At 32.0% G+C, this 15,673-nt stretch overlaps 2 protein-coding genes across 2 annotated transcripts; both read left to right on the top strand.

The window, feature by feature from the left end:
• Positions 1-893: 893 nt before the first annotated feature.
• LOC133172076 (potassium voltage-gated channel subfamily C member 3-like) lies at positions 894-6,881 on the top strand. Its single transcript, XM_061306886.1, has 2 exons — positions 894-1,355; positions 5,940-6,881. Exons 1-2 carry the CDS (start codon positions 894-896, stop codon positions 6,861-6,863), a joined length of 1,386 nt encoding a protein of 461 aa, XP_061162870.1. The 3' UTR covers positions 6,864-6,881.
• Positions 6,882-11,324: 4,443 nt separating this feature from the next.
• Positions 11,325-13,949, top strand: LOC133172075 (potassium voltage-gated channel protein egl-36-like). The gene is made up of 2 exons (XM_061306885.1): positions 11,325-11,786; positions 13,035-13,949. The coding sequence occupies exons 1-2, from the start codon at positions 11,325-11,327 to the stop codon at positions 13,947-13,949; spliced, it is 1,377 nt and encodes a 458-aa protein (XP_061162869.1).
• Positions 13,950-15,673: the final 1,724 nt, after the last annotated feature.

Below are 15,673 nucleotides of genomic sequence, written 5' to 3'. Positions count from 1 at the left end.
TTTTTTTTCATGCTTGAGAGCAAAACATCAAATGTTGCACTCCCGACATTATTCGGTATGCACATATACTTGACTCTTATTAATGCTGCTTGTGATTTATACAACACTTTTAAGTTTTAAAATGTATATCAGTTATTGTTTTACACTTCGAAAATTCTTTTTTGTCTTAATTTTCTTTCAGAATTTTAGAAATGATGTTTTTTTGGCAACACTACATTTTTTTCTGTTGCACTCCTGACATGGTATAACATTTTTTTTAACATCAACCATGACCACAACTTGATTTAACAAAAGTTACTACTGTCCACATTTAAAGCTCAATACTTTGAATATTATCAGGAAAGTCATCATTTTCAACATAAAGCATTCTTATTTATTTCACAGATCTCCAAAAAATATTGAAATTTCAAAATGTCACGAAAAGGTGTTGCACTCCTGACAATTTTAGCATCATTTTTGGGCATAACTTTTTTGTTAATTGAGATATCAACGAGATATTTGGCAGGTATTTAGACACTATCTAAAGACATATGCTGAGACATAGAAATCTATTTTCATTGCCTGTATTTTTAGTGTGGGTTGATGAATATGCGTTTGGTCCTTTTTTTTTTAATTAACCCTTCTGGAAAATTAAATCTTATCGATTTTGGTATGAAACACTTATAAGAACAAAGCAATCGTATTCCTGCCCCACAGGGCCATAGGGATATTTTTAGCTGTAGTTGACATAATTCATATATAATTTACCAAGAATTTCCAGAGCATCCTAATTTAAAAATATTAAAAACTAACGTGTTGATTGTAATAACACTCTTTCCAATAAATATTTCTGTTTGCAACTACATAATGATGATCGAATTTAGACAGTCACGATTACAGGCTGAGGCAGTACAATGGAGACAGTGAAAATTAACGTGGGGGGCTCGGTGTTTGAAACATCGGCTGTGACTCTCTCTCGATACCCAAATACTTTATTTGGAAGACTAACAAAACAATCGAAGTTCTACGACAGCACAAGAAAGTCTTATTTCTTCGACAAAAATCCTAACGTATTTCTATCAATTTTGGATTTGTATCGTACGGGCACCCTACACTTTCCTTCGTTCTATTGCAGCACCGTAATAAAACAGGAACTGGATTTTTGGGAACTTTCACCCAATATGCTTTCAGATTGCTGTCTGCAACAATATATCCAATCAGAGGCCGACATCCAGACGACACAGAAGTTAAGACAGACTTTTGAAGAATATGAACTGGATTACACTGAAGAGGAATGTCGTACAAGTCAAGTCAAAAGAATTCTCAGGAAGATATGGCTGACATTGGAGGAACCATCGTCATCAAGATTAGCTAAGGTTCTCTCTCTCTCTCTCTCTCTCTCTCTCTCTCTCTCTCTCTCTCTCTCAACAATTAAAAATGTGAATGTAAGTTTTAATCTATTTCACAACCATATTGATTGTTTTACCTGGAAATTGGTTTGGACATGTTTTACATAAATTCCTCAAACTAAAACTGAAGAGAGTACGAACACGTACACTTGTTCAGTAAAATGAATATTTTATAAATATGACAGTTTTCTAAAGAAAAGGGAGATAATTTTCTTTTATACTAGAGGGCGCGGATAATACTTTCTGAATATACTATTACATGTAAATGAAATTTTGTATACTAGTATTTGATGAAGTTTATCGAAAATAAAGAAAACAAGCTAAATACGAGTAAATCTAACAAATAGTTCAGGCAGATGGCTGGAAGTCCTCTATGCATCTAACTAAGAATTATATACCCGATATTTTTTATTCGCGAATCGCCAATTGAAAACTGACCTACAATAAATAATTTTCCCGATCGAGTTTTCCTGTTTCTTCAACTGTTTTGCGACTAGAGACGTCTGCGAGCTGTTAGTTTAGAGTATCAAACGAAAACTGTAATAGGTCAACTTGGTTTGTTCTTCCTAGTGTTAGTGAGGTCTCTTAAACACACAATAATATTAATTAATGATGACTCTAGAATATAACACTTTCCCGTTCTTGCGTCGTAAACTGTATTCCAGTTTTGATTGCCGCTGTTGTTATTAGCTTTATTTGTTGAAGAAAAGAAAAACTTATATGCAGTGCTAAAGTGCCCATTTTTCTGTATGTAAACACTTTTTTTTTACTGCTACTTCTCCAACAGTTGCCCGATTTCATTTCATTTATACTTTGCACACAAATTGATTAAATCTGGATACTTAATATCTACATCTCTATCTTTTATTTTGATTATATGTGTTGCTATGGTAACTAACAAAGATTAATGTTTAACTTGTTCTAAAACACCTTCTACAGTTTTCGTCTATTTTTGAACAGAACATTAAAGGAAACATAATTCTTTGTATCGATTTAATCTTCTATGAACGATGTAGTCTGAGTTAGTTAAATAGAATAATCTCCACAAGTTGTTTGTAATCCTGGTCCTTCACGTTTCATTTCTCCAGTTTCCTCTGATTTTGGTATATTAGTATAGAATTCTTATAATTCTTTATTTTTAGATTCCATGAACAAAGTACATGTACATGGTTATTAGAAATAGGTAAATCCGTTAAATAATTTCTAACTGCTTTCGACTAATTACTTACGAGGGTCATTTAAAAAAAACGAGGAAAATGTCGTACATCATCATATTATTTAAAAAAAAAATAAGATCAACATTTTTTCAAATGTAAAAACATTTATTAAGTCGATATGTAAAATTTCATTCGATTTGAGTAAACCTAATTCATGTTCCTTAATTTTAAAATCAATATATTTCGTCAATAGGCGCACTCTTCACAATGTCATGAAAGTTTCTGAAAATTACTCCCCCTTTTCATTTCTCATATGATGTGTAGTGCCCTACCCTTTCATTAAAGCATCCGCATAAACACTTGACACTTCGTTTGCAAACAATTGTATGAGTAGCATAAGTTAGTTTGCAAGTTTTTCGAATTCTTTACCGCGTTGAAAGTCTGTACCACTCAAAACGGTCTTATGCTTTTAAATACAAATGCTTGGCTCACTTTTGATATAAATTATATTATCTCCTAGTTCCTCCAGCATTTTCAGAGTTTGTTAGAGAGGTTAAAGATTTCTCGAGAAAAATTATAAAATTGTATCGCTACCTGCCTGCGACGTTAGCCCCCGCCCCCCAATTAGGACTTTAGGACTACTTGTCTGAAATAATGTAACAATGGTTAAATGAAAATATATATTTTATTTCGTTTCTGATCTATTTTTTAGAGATGTGACTATATAGACATGTGTACTCAATTTTGACCGTGACCCCATTTTCTCAATTTTGATACGTATCATAATATTTTTTTAGTTTTTTTTATCATGTAAATTTATTGTTAAGATATGTCTAATATGACGTTTATTAAAAAAAACTACAAAAGGTTCCGACTTATTAGATTATACCTTAGTACAAAAGACGATTTACTCAAGAAGTAGTTTAATCCAATGTACATGTACTTCGATGGAAGGTGTAGTAATTGTCACTAAAATGAACTACTAAAAATATAAATTACTTTTAAAAAAAGAAGTATTTTAAAACTCCCCTTTCCGTCTTATTCAAAGCAATTAGCGTTGTTACATTTCAAATAATAACGCAAACTAATGCCCTGTTCACACGGAGATTTTAATTCGCAGTAAATTAATGCGAAGTAAAATGATGCGAAGTAAACTAATGCGAATTAAATTGCGTTCACACGACAGCTAATGCGAAGTAAACCTATGCGAATTTTAAAAATGTTAAATTTCTACTATTAGGCTTTTCAGTAAGGCTATTATGACGTCATTTGCAGATCACGTCACATTGTGCAGAGCAGATATACATTTGACATAATTTCATAGTGTCTGTACAGTTTTTAGTGATTAAGATAGTTTTCCTTTGTTTTCCACTCAAAAATAGCACAGATACCTATATTTGACCACCGACATGTGGCATGTGACTTAATTCTGCCCTTACGCATGCGTCAAAATTTAATTCGATTTAGCTTCGCTTAGCGTTCACACGGAGCTAATGTGAAGTAATTTAATGCGCAGTAAACTAATTCGAATTAAATTCCCCGTGTGAACGGGGATCAAATTTAATTCGCAGTAACTTACTTAACGTCATTTTCCAGTAAAATATCCAAATATGAAACAGATGTGTCAGACTTTGTGGTATCTTTTATTTCAAGGTCACTGGGATATATCGTGTCGACATATGATTGAAAATAACTATTGTTAATTGACAATACGTCGTCGATATATCAAAATGTCGAGTTGTAGGCCTTAGCAAGAGATTTCTTTTTCTCATGTATAAAATTTTAAATAAATTCTGCTTCATATGAATAAAAAAAATAGGTCTGCTAACAACGGGGCGCAATTAGTACCCATGGGAATTCCAACAGATTGTTGAGATTGTTGGAAGACCTGGTCTCCAAAAACTATATAGATATTGTCAATCAGAAACTCAAACATCTTTTTATTATCAACTTCTTAGTACTTGCGTGTACAATCAGAATGTTTTTAACAAAATAATTTTGCAAATGACCAATGACAAGGTAAGTAAATTTACGAGTTCCATTTTTATTGAAAAAGCAGCTGTCAATGATGTCAAAAAATCTGGACTTTAATTTATCTTGGGGAATGGTTGTATACAGAGTTGAAAAGTTGTACGCTTTTATGTTATTGATTTTGGTGAAATTTTGTGATTTCAAATTTTTCAAAAGTTCCTTGGAATTTTTAAGTATCCACAGCTGATTTACACGACTTCTCGGATATATTGTTGCACAGAACTCTTGAAGTTTCTCCTTCATTGCTGTTGATACTATATATATATATATATATATATATATATATATATATATATATATATATATATATATATATATATATATTAGGGATAGCAATTTGTAACCGGTTAATCGATTAATCGGTCGGAACGATGGTAATCGGTTAGAAAATCTGCAATCGGTTAATCGGAAAATTTAAGATATGTAAAATTGAACGCAATTTTCTTAAATTTCGTTTTTAAGAAAGGGAATCTCTGCATAAAAGTTGATAGTTCAGCGTTTTTACACATCTTATTAAGCTGATTTGGAGGTAATTATGGCTCTCAGGATTGAGATCGCGAGGTAATAATTGATCAGTTTGTGAAGTATCAATTACTGTTTTTAAAAACATTATATTGGTACCCTGACCCTCCCGTAATACTTTTGATTTTACATAATCTCCATTGAGCAGTTTTAATGAGTATGTATACGTATCGATCTTTTGCCGTTCTCTATTATATTATTAGAAAAACATTGTATAAGTTAAAGTTCGGACAAAGTTTTGATTACTGTGACAATGAAGAATGAATTTGTGCGACATATGCACTGGAAAGATATCTTTCTGTGTCTGATTTCTCATGCAAGATTCATGGTTTTCTTATTTTTTTCTTGTCTAACTATTGAAATTGAAATAAAATAATTTATATGTACATATAGTTTCCTGATCAAGATAATGAACAGAATGTTTCTAACTTCAAACCACGTCTCTCTTTCAGTCTTCTAGTGTATATAAATACAAATACATAAAAAAAGTCAAAAAATGTGTATTTTGATACGATGCGACTAACCGATTAATCGGTCGGAACGTCTTGCGGTTAACCGATTAGCAATTCTGTATTCGATTGCCATCCCTAATATATATATATATATATATATATATATATATATATATATATATATATATATATATATATATATATATATATATATATATACACACACACTATAATATGATACTATATTTTAGTCATATTTTCATACAAAATTGAAAGTTTGAACACATGGACAGTTTTGATAAAATTCTAAAGTATTTGATGAAGTTTTTAGTATATTAATATTCTTTGAAAATTATTGCATATATATTCATGCATTTTTATGTTTCCAGGTTTTTAACTACATTTTCCTGGTCTTTGTAATTATTTCAATGGTGACCTTTGTGTTAGGTTCACATCCGCCATTCAGAGAGGAGAAGCTATCATATGATAGACTTTCATTCGTTATTGCAAACAGAAGCATTCGCTTTTTCAAAGAACTCAATTTGCAGAACCCCAAAGAAGTCATGCTTGGAACATCACTCCCTAACGAAGCACTAAGGCACTGCGAAATATTCACCTCCGTCTTCTTCACGGTTGAACTAATTTTTCATTTCATATCTTGTCCAAGAAGATTGAAATATTTTCGATTACCTTTAAACATCATTGACCTTCTCTTGGTGGTTGCCATGTGGGTAACCTTTATTCTCGAAAAGGATCTGGGGTTTCTGGTGAAGCATTATGAAGTAGTGCAATTCTATTTAGTGAGCAGGTCCTTAATAGTTTTGCGGCTATTTCGGGTGTTTAGACTGATGAAGCTGTACTCCGGTTTGCGAATAATGATGATGTCGATACGGGCTAGCTTCGAAGACCTTCTTCTTCTCTCCTTGACGTTTCTTATCGCTTCACTATTCTTTGCAAGTTTCATCTACTATGCTGAATTCTACGTGGCAGACACCTTCTCGGATATTTTCATCGGGATATGGTGGTCTGTGATTACAATGACAACCGTGGGGTACGGAGACACGTTTCCAAAGTCTACATTTGGTTACATTGTTGGAGGGGCGTGTGCATTCTCTGGGATGCTTATTTTGGCCATGCCTGTAGCCATCCTCACTACAAACTTCAGCGATCTTTATCATAAAAACAAACTACAACAGATGAAGAAGGCACTTGTTAATAAAAAAAAGCAAAGTTGTTCACAAAGTACACTTACCGAGCTCAGGTGTACATCCAATTCACGACAATGGGAACCATTCAGTTATCAAGACATGTAACTGGTAATACGAGGTATAATCAACCCACCATTAAGGATCTGTTTGAGTACTTCATTGAAGTTTGTCTTCTTTCACAATTTATTTTATGTACTAGTAATATGTCCAGTAAGAGATTTATTGAAATTATCCAAAATCAGTCTCAGTGTAACAAAGATCAAGGCTCAAACCTACCACAGTTGTGATGACCGTGGCATATTGAAATCATGCAATAACTTAACCGTACCTTTCAACCTACGTGTATTTCAAATGGACTGTACATTCTATGGAATCATTTTTTTTCATATACACGTTAAAAGTTACGTGTTCATGGGAAAGTAGTTTCGTTGGCGACCGTCTATATATGAAATACTAGTATCCTTTAGAATATTACTTGTTGACAAGGAGTACCGATGAATCCACAATAGGAATTCGCATGTATAATGATTCCATGGGTGTTAAAAATACCTAGAGGAAGACACAAATTTTCGACTTACTCGATTAAATGTCAAAGATCGAGATAAGACAATTGTGATAAAAGTACTAAGTTATTCTAGCTGTACCTTGCAGAATTTATATTTTAGCACGTAGGAGGAACAGGCCATGGAAAAGACAAGTGTAAATTTTGGAGTCAATGTGTCAAAGGTCGAAGGACAGGTTTTAATATGATGACTACGATGCAGAAACTTGAATAATTTTAATACACAATATGCATACTAATTAAAAGTGAAAAAAATAAAGAATATAAAAAACTATAGATATAGGTGTCTCTTGAGTAAACATTTAGATTGTGAGGTTATGCAGTCCAAGCACAAAGCCAACATTTCTTTTTTCCGACGACCAATCTTTATGCAGCTTAAAAATGAGTATATTTCAACATGCAGACTTCATGTTCAGAACATAATTACAAGATTTACCTATACATTGTAATTTCGAGATAATTTTTATAGATCAAGAATTTAAAGAGAGGAGTATTGTTAAAAGCGCACTGCTGAGTCCTTTATTATTCATGTTTTTTTGTTTAAATTGAAAATTATCCTTTTAAATCAATAAATTAATATTTACATGCTGGCAAGACCATTATCGACGCTTTGAAAAAAATAAAGATCACATTACCAAAAATATAAACGCCGTCTATGAAGATAATAGTTGTGACATTGATTTTAATTGTATCATGAATTTCAGTTGATAAAAAATGGTTGGGTTTCCTTTTTATTTATTTAGCAAGAATATTATGCAGAACAAAACATTCCTTATTATATATATATATATATATATATATATATATATATATATATATATATATATATATATATATATATATATATATATATATATATATATATATAAAGTTACATGGCTATTGTATACTTATTATCACAGCAGAGGTGTGTTATCATTGTATGGATCTCCTACAATAGATGGTGGCCTTAATAGTTACTTTTTCGTCGATTGCATCTTTCTGTGTAAATCCAAAAAGCAATCTTTGAAAAAAAAAACAATGACCAAAAACCTTTGTGCCGGGAACTACAAGAGAAGAACCCAAATAGAACCAACTTCTTAACTAAAATCTCTTCTGTGTTTAAAGTCTATTTAGAACAATCTTTTTCTTTCTAATGTTTTAAAATTTAAATAAAAGTCAATTCTTTAAATCCGTTATATTATCATAATGTTAAATTATTTTTAAATTGATTAGTTTATTTTGGGATTTTTTTTTCTTCTTTTTTTTAACTATCTTGAATTCATGATGAATTGTTCGTTCATTGATTTTTTTACACGTTTTTATAATTCACTTTAGCTTCTAAAAGCTACATTATCAACAAGAAAGAGTGGTTTCTTTTTTGGAAGATCTTTTTAACATTTTTAGGACATTGAAAAATTGATTTTAAAATACACGATGCATCCATATCAAAAATATAATTTAATACTACATGTATCGCCTTTCTAAACATGACACAGAATCGAACTTCACACAATTTTTTTCCAATTTAACCATCTCTGTGGTGAGGTTGATCAGTCTCTCTGCCCAAGGTACTAGTATTGTTTGAATCTACATCTACATTACCTTATATCAAACTTCTATCTGAGAAGCAAAGCATCACCAGCCTTTTGTTTTCCAGTTTCTCCCCTGATAATAACCTGGCATCATTTCACCATAAGGATATTTTTCTAGGATTAAATGGAACCTAGATATTCTTGAAAATGACGTCCCAAAAAGAGTGAAATAGAGAATTTCGATCCCTAACACTTCTTTTTTAAAATCTTGTATTCACTAAATTAAATCGAAATTGTGAATTTTAAACGTTTCACAAATATTGGTACCCCAAAATTAAAGGAATCACATTGTACCCAATGCAATCTTCATACCTATAACATCTTGTTTACTCAAACAGTAAAAGTAAGTTTGCATTAAAAAAAAGATAGTCACTTTTACATATGTAACTCTTTTGTCGATTGTAACCCGACCAATAAATTTTTGTGATCTCAAATATTATTTCTTGGTGTCCTTTTTTTCTGATTGTCATCAAATCAGGTGGCTAATTATACAGATTCAGTGCACAGGAAACGTCACAAAATAACAGTTCTTTTTCAGAATGTATAACAACGATATAAAATAAGAGTTCTTCTTAAGAATGTGGAGACAACATGAAACAACGATTCTTATTCAAAATGTATAGACAACGACATAAAATAACAGTTCTTATTTAGAATGTATAGGAAACAACATAAATAACAGGGTTTTTTTCAGAATGTTAAGCCAGATCTTATTCAGAATGTATTGGCAACTACATTAAATAACAGTTCTTATTTAGAATGTATAGGAAACGACAAAAATGGCATTTCTTATTCAGAATGTAAAGACAGTTTTTATTCAGAATGTATTGGCAACGACAGGAAATTAGAGTTGTCATTCAGAATTTAAAGATGACACAAAATAACAGTTCTCATTTTGAATGTATAACAGTTCTTATTTAGAAACTTTAAGTATAACAGTCTTATTCAGAATGTATAACAGTTAGTTCTCATTCAGAATGTTTAAAAGTTCTTATTCAGAATGTATAACAGTTCTCATTTAGAATGTAAAGACACTTCTTATTCAGAATGTAAAGGCATAGCATAAAATAACAATACTTATGAAGAATGGAACGCTGTCTCATTGTTATTGCTTGAATTCTTAATTTATGTTTCAAAAAAATCTCATTTTTTAGAATCCTATCCTTCAAATTTTAACGCACCTTTTTGAGTGTCAGTCATAATTCATTTATATCCTGACAAAGTACATAAATAGACTTTAATTATTGCAGATTTAAAGAAATACTTACCAAGAATGTCAAGAATTATCAAGAAGAGTTTTGTTTTGTTTAAGGGTGTTTGGTGTAAGGTGGAGGAGGAATGTTAAGAAGCTAAAATAGAATTAATAATATTACATGTAGCAATGATTTTATTCATATATTGATGTATGAAGGGTTAAAATTTCATTTCATAAATACTTATACAATATACCATATAACAGAAAATTTTGATACGTGAAATATTTCGGTTTGATTTGTAAGCACTTCTTATAGTAAGAAAGTAAGTTCCTTATAAATTATTCAAAGCTGAAGTTCAATCTTTCATTTCTACTTCATAAGCACTTGACATATTTCTTCCTTTCTTACAAACCGTCACGGTAGCTCAGTCGGTAGGGTGTTCGCTCCGTGATTGGAAGGTCGTGTGTTCGAATCACGGCTGCGACTGACCTAAGTCGACAAAATACAGGTAGCAACTGTTCCTTCGCCAAGAACTCGGAAGTGAAAGTTGCGGGTCCTTCGGACGAAACCTTAAAAACCGAGGCCCCGACAGTGTCACGGTAGGCGTTGGCACGATAACCATCCCTTAATGCCCAATAGCTCTGAGTGCCGAGTAAAGGTCTAAATTTGAAGCCCTTCACCGGTATATGGTGATATCTCTATATGAGTGAAAAATTCTCGAACGGGACATTAAACAACATACAATCAATCAATTAATCATTCTTTCTTACACAAAGCATCTGTGGACAAATTAGTTCTTAGTCAAGTTAAGCCGTCAAGAGCTATTCAACATGTTAAAAAGTTTCCATTTCCGTATTTGTAAGGATCATAATTGAATATGAAAGATTTGAAGAATTGCAAAAATACATTGGTGAAGTATGACATCAAATTTATATTATTCAAGACACAGTGAATGGTTATAAGCGCAAGAGTTAACGCTAAGGAATTCGTTCCACAGGAGCTAAGCGGGGAAACACATCAATATGTTCTAATTAAGGATAGTGGTATCAGTAAAAATATACGAGTTTTAAAAATATCATCGGCATCAATTTGTTATGAATGCTAACTATTGATTATAAGCATAAATTAATAATTTAACAAAAACACCAAGTTAATAATTTAACGCCGTGATGCTTCAAGAATAGCAAAAGGGTTACGCAGACCAGTATCCCGATAGCGGAACTGAGGCAACACAATGGAGACAGTGAAAATTAATGTGGGGGGCTCGGTATTTGAAACATCGGCTGTGACTCTCTCTCGATACCCAAATACTTTACTGGGAAGACTAACAAAACAATCGAAGTTCTACGACAGCACAAGACAGTCTTATTTCTTCGACAAAAATCCTAACGTATTTCTATCAATTTTGGATTTGTATCGTACGGGCACCCTACACTTTCCTTCGTTCTATTGCAGCACCGTAATAAAACAGGAACTGGAATTTTGGGAGCTTTCACCCAATATGCTTTCAGATTGTTGTCTACAACAATATATCCAATCAGAGGCCGACATCCAGACGACACAGAAATTAAGGCAGACGTTTGAAGAATATGAACTGGATTACACTGAAGAGGAATGTCGTACAAGTCAAGTCAAAAGAATTCTCAGGAAGATATGGCTGACATTGGAAGAACCATCGTCATCAAGATTAGCTAAGGTTCTCTCTCTCTCTCTCTCTCTCTCTCTCTCTCTCTCACACACACACAAAGAAATGTAAAAAAAAAAAAATAACATTATTGATGATTGTATTCTGCTGACTATGCTTACTTGTCATCCATTTTTACGGAACCCTCCTGTTTTTAGCCATCAAAATAATAATAATATTTTTTGCCCACTACCCCCCTTCACATTTTGATTTTTTGGTAGTTTTGTTTGAAAATATGAAGAAAAATTTAATTCTGGGTCATAAGTTTTCAGATAAAGCAAGTTTTCTTTCCATGACTATGAAACACCCCAAGAACACTGGGTTTCCTCATATTTTCAACGCATTGTATCACAAAAATACTAGTATGCTCACAAAGCATGTTTCTAATTTGTTTCAAATAATGAATACATTAAAGTGCCAAAATTGAAAACTTTATTTAAGATTTCTCAGCAGAATACACATCGTAAATACAACGGAGACCATCCCGGTTTGAATTTAAGTTTAATTTAGAATAACTATCCCACAGTTTCATAATTATAGTCGTCTTTATTTACGGGAGGGATAATTAATCTAACATCATCAAAGTTGTCCGATCTTTCGTCAATCAGTTAGATGATATTTTAACAATGACAAAGTGCCTTCGATTAGAAATGGTTCGATATTTAGGCTGTACGCCATTGAGATTTTGAATTCATGTATTTCTTGAGTTTATTCTGTGAGAAATTGATAACCCATCATTTTTTTTCACGTGCCAAATTTACTGCAGTGTTTTACCCATTTTAATTTTAGTCATACAAATTATATGCTTTTTACATAGCCCTACAGCATCAATATTATTGATTCGAGCATTCGTTTGTGTTCTTTAAATTGTGCAATTTACATAACTCATTTTTATGTTTGACACTTCTAATCCATTTACCTCTTGATAATGTATATACTTAGAATAATTATTTCATATAGAAAAAGGTGAGGATATCAAACACTGATCAATAAAATTCTATAACAATACAAATATGTGAAGAGGGCATAAAACACTGACCCAGGAAATTCCATTGGTGGGACCATATGTGAAGAAATACTTATCGTATCTGATCAAATCTGAGCTAAGATCAAACACTCTAAATGCTATTGCAGTAGGGTTTTTCACCATAAAATTCCAAAAGAACCACTTTAAGTTTTACAAATTTAAATGTACGACTTTATGCAAGTAAGCTGCAGATATAGTTAGTATTAAATATTATGTGTTAATTATATTTTTAGGTTTTTAATTACATCTTCATGATTTTTGTCATCGTTTCTATGGTAACGTTTGTCATGAAATCACATCCGTCATTCAGAGAGGAAACCCTTACCTATAACGAACTTTTGTTCGTTATTGCATACAGAGATATCCGCTTTTTTAAAGAACTCAACTTGGAGAATCCCAAAGAAGTTATGATGGGGACAACAGAACCCAAGCAAGCATTAAGGCTAAGTGATATCCTCACCTCTGCCTTCTTCTCGGCTGAATTATTTTTCCATTTTATATCCTGTCCAAGAAAAATCAAATTTTTTCGATCTCCTTTGAATATCATTGATCTTTTTCTGGTTTTTGCAATGTGGATTACATATGCCCTCGATCAAGAAATGGATATCCTATTAAAAAATAATGAACTTTTACAATTTTATATTGCGATGAAATCCCTGTTAATTTTGCGGCTATTTCGGGTGTTTAGACTGATGAAGCTGTACTCCGGTTTGCGAATAATGATGATGTCAATACGAGCTAGCTTTAAAGACCTTCTTCTTCTCTCCATGACGTTTCTTATTACTTCACTATTCTTTGCAAGTTTTATCTACTATGCTGAATTCCACGTGGCAGACACCTTCTCGGATATTTTCATCGGGATATGGTGGTCAGTGATTACAATGACAACCGTGGGGTACGGAGACATGTTTCCAAAGTCTACATTTGGCTACATTGTTGGAGGAGTGTGTGCATTCTCTGGAATGCTTATTTTGGCCATGCCTGTAGCTATCTTCGCTACAAACTTCAGCGATTTCTATCACAAAAACAAATTGCGCGAGACAAGAAATTCGCTGCTACACAATAAAACTAAAAAAGTTGAAACTTTAAGAAACTGCACTGTTTACCCACTTGACTCCTATAAAAACTCTCCTGCTATCATACGGTGAAACCGTTGACTTTAACAACTCACTTTGTTGTACTGTAATGAAAAGTGAACATAAAAAATAGAGGCGAACTTGTAGACTCTTGTTCAGATTTTGGGTGATCGTAATTGTAATCATTAATCAGCCTGGATTTGATTACAATTTGTCATGCAATAATATAATAACATGAATCAGAAGTCTTGATTACATATAATTTGATTTAATTGATAACTGTTTTTAGAAATAAATTTATGTAATACTGCTCAATTTCGATTATTTTCTGATTACATTTATTTCTGTTTATGGATAACTGTAAGCAATTTTTAATTTCATTAGATATAAGACATTGGTTTTATTTGAAAAATAAACCAACATTTACAAACATGTATTGCATCTCTAGGAATATAAGTAATTTTTTAATATCGTTAAGTTTGAAAAAATGAAAGTATTCAGTGCATGTTAGTGATGGTGTTCCATTTTTTTTTTAACGGGACTGAAAATAAAAGCTTATTCAGAAAACTCTAAAGATGCTTCATACATAATACAACAAAAGAAAAATGTTACAGCGAGCCTCTCTAAACCAGAGATTGCTGGATTAAAAAAGAAAACTTCAATGTCTGGCAACTACTTACAACAAAACAAATTGTGAAAAGACATGACCACTGCATCAGATTGGATTGATGTGAGGAAAGCAAGAGAAAAAAGTGACATGGAAGCTTCAGATATTAATTTTGATGATACTAGCATATTCAATGATCAAGAAATAGTATCAACTCCAACGAGTAAAGGCTCATGTATATATGATATATTTTCATTTTTTGAATCACAACACACGACAAGGAAACTTCACAATGCAAAGTTAGGTGTTTATGTTATAGAATATATTAGAGAATCGTCCTAGAATATACACAATAATCGTATACATGAAATAGATTAGCTCTCTTGCAATAGGTTATAGGTTATATTTGCTTAAACGGTCATAATAACGACCATAGAATTAATTTACGAAACGGTGACATTAAACGAAGTTGTTGAAATCCCCGTAACATTAACTTTTCTGTTAGTAGTCTGCCTCGGTTAAAAATTGTTCGTATTCAGGGCATGCTCTTTAGTATCAAATTAGTTTGAGAGACATACACACCATGTGTAGGAGACAGTGGAATATTACTACATTAATAATGAAAGTTGACGATGGGAAAGCTGAAGTCTTCTCGTTTGTCATACAATTTAGTTGTTTGTTGGTCCTTATTGTCTTAAGTCTGTAAAACATCAAAATATGAAACAGATGTAGTAGACTTAATGAATATGAAAGTACAAATGTATAACAACTTGCAGTGCTTCCTGTTGTTTATATGGATTTATTGTATTTTCTCTCTTCAGAGAGCGGTAATCCAGGTAAAAATATTCATACTAATTGGATTTTCCACAAAAGTCAATCAAAAAAAAAAGGTCGGTGTCATATGTTGAAAACTTTAGAGTGTCATTATCTATTTCTGCACAACTCTTCTAAAGAAAAAGAAATAACAGCTAAAAGTATGTCTGTACATTCTTGTATAGGTTTCATTGAAAAACATAATTTTTCATCATATGTTAAGTTTTCAAAACCCTGGTTATATATTCTGATTTTTTTTCGTAAGGGATAAAGAAAAAGATCTATTATTTTATTTACTAGATCCTGCTATGTATCTTTGTTTATAAGGTATGACGTTTGAGATAGGTATGATGATTCAGACACATTTAGGTTTTTG

This window comes from Saccostrea echinata, unplaced genomic scaffold (assembly GCF_033153115.1).
Source record: "Saccostrea echinata isolate AGI-Se365-2 ecotype Australia unplaced genomic scaffold, CSIRO_AGI_Sech_v1 ptg000054l, whole genome shotgun sequence".
Classification (NCBI taxonomy): domain Eukaryota; kingdom Metazoa; phylum Mollusca; class Bivalvia; order Ostreida; family Ostreidae; genus Saccostrea; species Saccostrea echinata.
This window is presented reverse-complemented; position numbering and strand designations above follow the sequence as displayed.